The 10,016-nt window shown below is 40.1% G+C and overlaps 1 protein-coding gene across 1 annotated transcript; it reads left to right on the forward strand.

The window, feature by feature from the left end:
• Positions 1–1,635: 1,635 nt before the first annotated feature.
• On the forward strand, positions 1,636–9,637 carry zmp:0000000881 (dual specificity testis-specific protein kinase 1). Its single transcript, XM_056405910.1, has 5 exons — positions 1,636–1,960; positions 4,011–4,175; positions 4,803–4,941; positions 5,510–5,617; positions 7,662–9,637. The coding sequence occupies exons 1-5, from the start codon at positions 1,914–1,916 to the stop codon at positions 8,967–8,969; spliced, it is 1,767 nt and encodes a 588-aa protein (XP_056261885.1). The 5' UTR covers positions 1,636–1,913; the 3' UTR covers positions 8,970–9,637.
• Positions 9,638–10,016: the final 379 nt, after the last annotated feature.

Consider the following 10,016-nt stretch of genomic DNA (forward strand, 5'->3'; position numbering starts at 1 on the left):
AACTAATAATAAAAGGAAGGTGTGGAGCTAAACTGTTACAATTTCTTTATATTTCTTTAAGTATACTATATATATATATATATATAATACTATACAGGCACGTGCACAGATCGAGCCCTAGTAGTGCTCAAGCACCAGCCCTTTTGCCCTGAATGAGTAAAGTGCCCTTTTTGCTGGAGCCCACTTTTTTCATTCATCAGCATTCAAGAATAAAAGTTACTCTCTCTGTCATCAAGTCCCCCCCAAATGTGTTTTAATATCCGACGGGGCATTTATTTGAGTTCTTGTGAGAATTTCGCCCCGACATGCTCCGCGGCGCTCGCGAGCCCCCCCTCTTCCTCCCCCCCCCCCCTCCCAGTGCTCCTCGCGCCACCAAACGGCTGCACCTCCTTCTCCTCTGACCCGCAGCACCAGACAAACAGGTCCTGACGGTGTTTGTCCCCTGACGTTGTTTTGTGATGAATCAACCACAACATTAGCGCTGCTGAAAACATGACATGACGTCACAACTGGTCCGACGTTTCCTAAACAAATAAACAAACAAAAACTCACGAAATCCGTGATTTCAAAGCCTCGTCCAGCTGTTTACTGACGTTAGTTATGTTTAGAGAATAGAGAGAGGGAGAGAAGAGAGAAGAGAGGGAGAGAGTATTCTTAATCCGTTCTATTGAACAGGGCTATTCTAGGATTTGCGTGGCCAGACTGGAAAAAAAATCATAAGGCCTCTTTGGTATTGTTCAGAGGTCCGGGCCAAATGTGTAGGCGGCCCGTATCCGGCCCGCTGGCCTTAGTTTGAGGACCACTGCTCTTGGCTGTTGATGTCTATCAATATCGCTCATTTTGAAAATGACGTCAGAGGGCAATACTGATCCGTATCAGACCAGGAGGGCAATACGTGGCTGGCATGAAGACCCATTAGCCAATCAGAACGCTTGTACTGTTGTTGCTATACAAGAATTCGTCTTTATTCATAAAGAAAATGTAAGGTAGCGGTCTGATGCTGCCAGAGGAAACGCAGGTCGAGGACAGCGTCATCAGTTTATTGATGCTAATGCTTCAACTCTGTCACAAAACATTTTTGGCAATGGGTGCCCTTTTTTTTGGTTTGAGCACCTGCCCCCCAAAATGTCTGTGCACGTGCCTGATACTATATCATATTCATTGAATGTGTTGTTACTCTGTAATGATTCCTTCTGTACACATGACATCTATTGTTCGGTCCATCCTGGAGAGGGATCCTCCTCTGTTGCTCTCCTGAAGGGTTCTTCCCTTTTTCCCCACGTGAAAGGGTTTTTTTCCTGTTTTTTGGGGGGAGTTGTTCCTGATCCGATGTGAGGTCCTGGGACAGGGGTGCCTTATGTGTACAGATTCTAAAGCCCTCTGAGGCTAATTTGTTATTTTGAGCTAAAAAATGAACTGAATTGAATTAAACTGTTATTATTGTTCATAGTTTGAAGTTCAAAAAGTTGATGCTGTAGTGTAAAGCCAAGTATTTTGTATTATTTATATTCATAGTATACCTTTAAACAGTTAATATAGTGTTCATTTTCTAAGTAGTTCAGGCACCGGTATCGTTTTAAATATATAGTTTTATCACCGGTATAAAAAAAACAACTAAAAACAATACCCATCCCCGAATTGGAGGTGCTGCTCCTGTATTTTCCACCTGTTCATGTGTGGGGGGGAAAACCCCTGCGACTCATATTGGCTGCCTCATCCACACGGTCACGTGCCCTGCTGTTCATCAGCCATGATCTACTCTCATTGGTTCCACAGCACATTACTTTGTGTGTGTGTGTGTGTGTGTGTGTGTGTGTGTGTGTCACATTCCCGCCCTGCAGCGCTCAGGCGTGTCTACTTCGCTTCGAACGGAGGTGTGGAACAGGTATAAAGAGAAGAAAATATGTGCTTCCATGTTCAGACCTGAGACACTGCAGCTTTCCCTCGACAGCAAAAAAAGGTAAGCAGCTTTCTGTGGCACAATGGACAATATAGATGTATTTACTTTCGGAACATTTAAATGACATTTACTTAGAACCTTTTGAACACTTTGTTTCCTTCCTGTTTTGTACGAGTCGTCCTCTGGCTCTGGATCAACTAGATTATAACACGTCGAGAGGTTCCAATTGCTCCACAGACATGTTTATTGGACAGCATGGGGTTGCCTTTCATGTGTTAAATGGTTATTTTATGTTGTCTCCATGTGAATATGAATTGACTGTAAGGTGACTGACTGTATAGTCACTCTGATACTGTGACAATGAATAATCATAGTATCTGAGAGTATTGATTCTCAAGCTATTGGCTGGGACTTAAACATGCCTTTTCCTTTTTTTATGTGCTGCCAACTTTGTGCTCCAGCTAATGCAAAAACAACAACAACAACAACAACAACAACAAAAACTACAACAAGTCTCTCTTTTTTTACAACACACAACTGTATTTGCAAAATGTGCTCCATAAAGCTGAGTGGAGGCCACGCTTCCACGTTCTTAAGACGATAAACGTGTGTTTAGATCAACACATGCCAGCTGTAGTTGACACAACAAGCTCAGTTAGGGTTCATTTTAGCGGTCATTGTGGTGAGCTGCTTTCGGTCATTATTTATTCATGTTCGGGTTTCTTTCATTTCTTTCGTTTCAGGATTCAGGATATCCTGGTTCTAGATTTATTTTTATTTTTTAAATCACCGCCCACATAGTGTCTCAAACCTGTTTAGCAGTTGACATATTTATTTACATTTGTGAAACTACATGCCAGTACAGTCAGATTATCAGGAACCGACTTCCAAGAAGTATCCCAGAACCAGTCAGTTGAGTAAGACTGAGGATGTGTTTTTCTCCTAAATTCAACTGGTTTGCTTTGACAGGTCTGGTCGTGCTGAAAGGAAAGCGTGTATAAGACAGACATTACATGTAGAGACAACCCCGTAACAATGTCAAGCCCTGATATGAAGCCCAGTGAAAATACTTTCTCATATCGACTTTCTTGGTTACATTTGAATACGATTTCCAAGCTGAAAAATACACCTGATGAACACTGATAATTGAAATGTAGTTAAATCTGAGGCGCCTGTCTAGTTACCTTTTGAACCGGAATCATAATTGTAGCTCCGGTCCGACTTGCTCTTACGTCACAGCAACAAACACATGAGTATTATGCAAGGTGACGAAGAGGAAAGTCCCCAAAAATCACAGCAACGTTGACAAAACTTAGTAAAGCTGCGGAGACAAACAGGAGCAGCACTCGTAAAACGACGCTTGAAAGAATAAACGGAAAGAGAAGGATATCCATGAGACATCGTCGTAAACACACGAGGGCAAAGCGCAAAACTGCCCCTCAGAAATATAATGTGGCCCCTGATATCACGAGGAGGGGCGAAAAATTCCCCCATAATTTCCTCTTATAATGATGCTAATGTAACAGCATTTTGTTGTTGTTCTTTGCCTGTATTACCTGTAGGTACACAAAAACAATTAATACATATAATTTTGAATAAAAAATAAATAAAAAATTACATTATAATTGTTAATAGTTGTTTAAAAATGTTTATAACAATAAATAACCACAAAGAAATAAGAATACAATTGAATATGATTGTTTTTTTGTTTTTTTAAAACAAAAAACAATTAGAATCTGTAGACTACTGCCTAATTGTCTTATGATTGCCATTTGTATGCTCATATAACGTAAGCCTAAATAAGTATATTTATTATTTTTAAACAAAGGTTAAATGTTATTTCACGTTTCAAAGAGTGCCCCCAATTTCCTTTTAAATCCCCCTGGATTTCAGTCAGTGGGGGGAAAATTGCCCCCCAAAAAATATGTATATGTCCTCCCCTGACGAGAGAGCATCACTAATATTCAATAAACATTTACGATCACAGAAACAATAAAGTTTGTTTTTCACCAAACTGGCATTTGGTGCATGTAGTGTCTTTTTAACTTTGACATCATCACGTTTGGTCTGAGCTTCAACACGACTATTAACATGACCTCGCCCTCTGCAGTCGCCCCGCCGCGGCCTCCATGGCGTACTCCACCAGCACTCTGGCAGAGGGCTGCTTCGGGAAGGTGTACAAGCAGAAGTACAACGACACCTGGGCCGCTATAAAGAAGGTCCCCCAACAGCTCATCAGTAGGAAGGACCTGGAGAGAGAGAGTGCAGTCTACCAGTAAGCATGACTGATTTTTATAATGGTAGCTAATGGTTAAGAAAATGTGTTGAAGAGTAAAAGTGTAAAGGGAGTAGTGAGAGAAAAGCCCAGAATTGTCAGAGCTCTATATTTTTTATGTCGGAGCATAATTCTCTCCATCACAAAAGAGAGACGGAAACAAAAAGGTGGAAAGAAATACTTGAAAATGTTTGTGTGCCGGGGGCAACAATGATTCAACATGCAGTACAACGGATAATTAAAGTAAAGAGGAAGATCATTTGAAATAAATAATAAATAAATACCCAGTGTTGTTACCGGGTCGTGACATGTGTAATATATCTTTTTTTTAGTGTGAATAATCTATTATTAAAATGATGATGTACTTCCAAGAAAATATTTGCAAAAAGGGGTTTTATATGAAGTGGCTTTAGCATTAAAAAAACACAAAGATAACCCTGTATTTTGACAGTAATCATTGGGTTGATTGAAAACTTTACGTTTAGGTGTCTCTTATATAAAATATATATTATTTGTCATTTTCATTTCATTATAAGGATACCCAGAAAGTTTATTTTTTTGGTTCCTCATTTGTGCTTATTTTTTAATTTCTCTTTCCCTGCATTATTTGCTCCCACTCATCTGCAGCAAATTAAATCATCCCAACATCGTGAAGCTTCTGGGCAAAATCAATCTCAAAGACGGAAAATGGATCATCCCTCTAGAGTTCATCTTCGGCGAGGACCTAGAGACCACCATCTTCAAAGCGTCAAAGTCTAAAATACAGGTAACGTTATCATCCACAGACAAAAGGCATAGGATGACCTGCAGTTCTAACAAATATGTAACGCTGAGAACACACGACATGATGTAAAGTCTGAGTATGAGCGGTTTTGAATGAATAAGAAAGGTCGCCATAGACATTTGTAGAGTGCATCGGTTCAGGCTATAAATCTCCTTCTTATATGGACTCAATCTCAGTCTCAGAGGCATCATAATGTCATCTCATGATTGAGTTTCATGACTGAAAATCTGGGCAAATAAAAATGTGACTAACTCTCCTCTGTTTGTTTATTTATTTAATCGCACCATCTTTTTACTGTGTATTGTACTTTGCTCTTTAATATATATATATATATATATATTGGCCAGTGTTATTGCCAAATTGTTTTAATTGACTTCTCTACTGCACTTTGTGACACATTGTCTGTGAAAAGTGCAAAATAAATAAACTTTACTTCCCGTCTTACTTTGTAGTTCACGTCAAGTTTTATTCCGGCCAGTAAGAGAAAATTGTTTTATGTTCTAGATACTTGATCCCAGTCCAAGTTGATCTCATGTTTGTGCCTCTGCAGGCGTCCCCTGCTGTTAGAGGCACCATCATCCTCGGCATGTGTGAAGGGCTGCTTCACCTCCACGCCAAAGATATTGTCCATCAAGACCTCAAGCCTGAAAACATCATGGTGAGTGGCGGCACGTGCACAGATCGACCCCTAGTGGTGCTTAAGCACCCCCCCCTTTCCCCTGGATGAGAAAACTGCCCCTTTTTCTGGAGACACATTCTTTCTTAATTCATCAGTATTTAAGAATAAAAATTACTTACGCTTGTACTGTCGTTGCCATGTAATAATTCATTTTGGCAGCATGGCTTCCCTCTCCAGCTTCCTCCCACAGTCCAAAGACATGCTCATGTTAATTGATCTCTGAATTGCCCATAGGTGTGAGTGTGAATGGTTTTACATTTTTTATTACTTTTTAACTTTAAAAATTGTTTTAATAACTTTTTAACTTTTTATGACTTTTTAGTACTTTTTGAATTTTAAAAACTTTTTAATGACTTTTAAATGTTTTTAGTACTTTTTAACTTTTTAATAATTTTGTATAACTTTTAAACTTTTTTATAACTTCTTAGTACTTTTTAACTTTGTAATAATTTTTTATAATTAAAAAATGTTTATGACTTTTTAGTACTTTTTTTACTTTTTATTACATTTTCATTACTTTTGTACTTTTTAAAACTTTTTTACATTATGACTTTTTCATTACTTTTGTACTTTTTCATAACTTTTAACTTTTTCATAACTTTTGTACTTTTTTATTACTTTTGTACTTTTTATTACATTATTACTTTTTTATTACTTTTGTACTTTTTATTACATTATTACTTTTTTTTATTACTTTTGTACTTTTTATTACTTTTGTACTTTTTATGACATTATTACTTTTGTATTACTTTTGTACTTTTTATTACATTATAACTTTTTTATTACTTTTGTACTTTTTCATTACTTTTGTACTTTTTATTACTTTTGTACTTTTTATTACTTTTGTATTACTTTTGTACTTTTCATTACTTTTGTACTTTTTAATTACTTTTGTACTTTTTATTACATTATTACTTTTTTATTACTTTAATACTTTTTCATTACTTTTGTACTTTTTTATTACTTTTACACTTTATTACAGTTGTACTTTTTAAGATTCTTTTAAGACTAAAGTTATAAAAAATTATAACTTTTTAACTTTTTGTAACTTTTTTATAACTTTTCATTACTTTTTTACGACTTTTTATTACTATTTAACTTTTTTATATGGGGGTTCGTTTTTAAGGTTAGATGTGTGTGTCTGTACGGTGGTGTAGTGGCCAGCACTGTGGCCTCACATAACTTTTTAACTTTTTAACATTTCTTATAACTTTTTATGACTTTTTAGTACTTTTTGAATTTTTTAAACTTTTTAATTACTTTTATTCATAAAGAAAATGTAAGCCAGCTGTCTAATCCTGCCAAGGTCGCAAGACGCAGGTCGAGGACAGCAAAATGAGTGTAATGTTGCTTCTGCTTCAACTCTGTCACACAACATTTTTGGCAATGGATGCCCTTTTTTGGGTTTGAGCGCCTGCCCCCCAAAATGTCTGTGCACGTGCCTGGTGAGTGGAGACCCGCGCAGACTGTACGAAGGGTTCACGTCGACAGGCGTGGAAAGTGCTGCAGTCAAAAAGAATAAAATGAGCTATTTTCATTGTGCCATGGTAATCCATGAACACCAGGAAAACAGAGTTACATAAAAGATGTTCTCCGCCGGCTGAGAGAGCTCAATGCGCTGCCATTTCAGAACCACCATCAACGAGTCCTCAGCTAGACATTTATTACCGTGAATAATAATGCAGTGAACTGACTGGGACTCTCCGTGACTGGCTTTAGCTCAGTGGGGTAAGAGGGCCGTCCTGCAACCGCAGGGTTGTGGGTTCGATCCCCGCTCTCCCCATTAGTTGCAAGTCGAAGTGTCCTTGAGCAAGGCACTGAACCCCCAGTTGCTTCCCGGGCGCTTCACCGCAGCCCACTGCTCCTTAATAACTAAGGATGGGTTAAATGCAGAGAACTAATTTCCCCTTGGGGATTAATAAAAGTGTATATTCTATTATTACACTTTTTAAAGCTGTGTGAACTGTTTTGTAATTTTAAGAAGAGGATATTGGAAACAGACTGAACGTCCTTTGTTCTCCAGGTGGAGCACGATACGAACAGAGCCGTCATCATCGACCTGGGACTGGCCAAGTTCTACCGATATGGCCTCAACTCGGCCGTGGACATGGGCAACGAGGCCTACTCGGCCCCCGAGGTGCTGCAGAGGCTCAGCCAGAGGGACCAGCGCTCGGACGTGTGGGCCCTGGGTAAGATCATCGCCGAGCTCTGCGAGCGGATTCGACTTTACACGCCGAGCGTCTGCCCCGCCAAGATCAAGGAGATCATGCACGATCAGCCATACTGCAATGCTGTGTGTAGGATGGTGGAAGCCAACCCTACTCTAAGGGCCTCCATGGGCGGGGTCATCAGCGACATACGAAAGGAGGCCGCAGGTGCAGGTGCAGCCGCCGCCCCCGTCCCTGTCGTCAATACACCCGTTCAGAAAGATTACCTGAAGCCACCTTCATCTCACCTTAATGTCAGAAACCCGTCTCCAACACCAGTGGACAGAGGTGCGTCTCCAGTGATGAGAGATCTATCTCCAAGGAACAGGGACCCAACACCAATGAACAGGGACCCATCTCCAAGGAACAGAGACCCATCTCCAAGGAACAGGGACCCAACACCAATGAACAGGGACCCATCTCCAAGGAACAGAGACCCATCTCCAAGGAACAGGGACCCATCTCCAAGGAACAGGGACCCAACACCAATGAACAAGATCCCTTCTCCAATGAACAGGGACCCATCACCAAGGAACTGGGACCCAACCCAAATGAACAGGGACCCAACACCAATGAACAGGGACCCAACTCCAATGAACAGGGACCCATCACCAAGGAACTGGGATCCATCACCAAGGAACTGGGACCCAACCCAAATGAACAGGGACCCAACGCCAATGAACAGGGACCCATCACCAAGGAACAGAGACCCATCTCCAAGGAACAGGGACCCATCTCCAAGGAACAGGGACCCAACACCAGTGAACAAGATCCCTTCTCCAATGAACAGGGACCAATCACCAATGAACAAGATCCCAACTCCAATGAACAGGGACCCAACACCAAGGAACTGGGACCCAACCCAAATGAACAGGGACCCAACACCAAGGAACAGGGACCCAACCCAAATGAACAGAACCGAGCCTACCCAAGACTTCCTGAATATGAAGTTCTTCCAAGAGGCTGCCAAGGACCTGCCCTGCAACCTGCCCACAACAGGGAGGGTGGTGGTGCGGCGCTTTGAGGAGAAAAACGGGGAGGTTGAGACATGGGAGCAGAAGGAGGTGGTGACTCGTGACGGGAAGATCGTCAAGTTCGATGACATCAGGTTTAATAGCAAGTAAAAATGAGAGTTTGAGGGTGTTCTTGCTGGGCAGATACTCAAACGGGTTGCGTGCGCCGGTTAAACGGTGAGTTCAGGGTGCGCTCACTTATGGTATGTGTCAGGTACTTTATGTTTGTTTGTTGACTACCTAAATAGCCCTTTAAATAAACAGAAATGTTGATATTTTGTATATGTTTTACACAGTGAAAAACAGCCTGGGGTCAAATTGACCCCAAAGAACCCGATGCGTACAAGTTGTGTACAGGACATTGAAAACATATCATGTGAATTTTATGTTTTCCCAGTTGTTCCCAATAAATTAGGAAAAGTCATGAAATATGAAGCAAAAAAAATGATGTCAATAATTTTATTAGAGACGTCAAACATTGAATGGTCAAATTGACCCCAAAGGTAATAGGAGGGTTAAGTAAGTTAAGTAAAAAAATAAAACATACAAGGACATCTTGAAATGGCTTTGGTCGGCATCGTGTTCATTATGCATTCAGCCATGTTCGGACTTTGATTGACAGCTCGCTTTACTTTTCCCCAAAAAAATATATATTAGCGCCACAAACCACAATCTGTGAATGTTTTTTAAGCATCTAAATGCGTAAGACTGTGAACATGGCTCATACATTATGTGTATGTTTTTTGTATGTAAATAAATGTATTTTCTTTGGAATGCTTTATGTCTGTATTCATTGCAACTTTTGCATTATACTGTCATTAGACTTTAGAACAGGGGTGTCAAACTCATTTTCACCGTGGGCCACATCAGCATCATGGCTGCCCTCTTAAAGGGCCGGAAACACTTTATAAACTCCTCAAACATATTGAAATAACTCTCATTGCATTTGATTATTGGAGTGTAGAAATATTGTAGTTAAGAAAATATCTCTAATATTACAACATAAATTTAATTTGAAATTTTCACATTTTCTTAAAGAAAAGGGGATCACATTTCTTTCAAGCCGTCAGGGGCCACATGAAATGATGCGGCGGGCCGGATTTAGCCCGCGGGCCTTGTGTTTGACACCTGTGCTTTAGAAGATCTGAGCAGGTAATG

The sequence above is a fragment of the Pseudoliparis swirei genome, chromosome 22 (assembly GCF_029220125.1).
Source record: "Pseudoliparis swirei isolate HS2019 ecotype Mariana Trench chromosome 22, NWPU_hadal_v1, whole genome shotgun sequence".
NCBI classification, from domain to species: domain Eukaryota; kingdom Metazoa; phylum Chordata; class Actinopteri; order Perciformes; family Liparidae; genus Pseudoliparis; species Pseudoliparis swirei.

Coding starts and splice junctions, on each gene's coding strand:
- zmp:0000000881 (XM_056405910.1), top strand. CDS start 1,914: ATGTTCAGACCTGAGACACTGCAGCTTTCCCTCGACAGCAAAAAAAG. Junction 4,942..5,509: donor CGTCAAAGTCTAAAATACAG/GTAACGTTATCA, acceptor GTGCCTCTGCAG/GCGTCCCCTGCTGTTAGAGG. Junction 5,618..7,661: donor TCAAGCCTGAAAACATCATG/GTGAGTGGCGGC, acceptor TTTGTTCTCCAG/GTGGAGCACGATACGAACAG.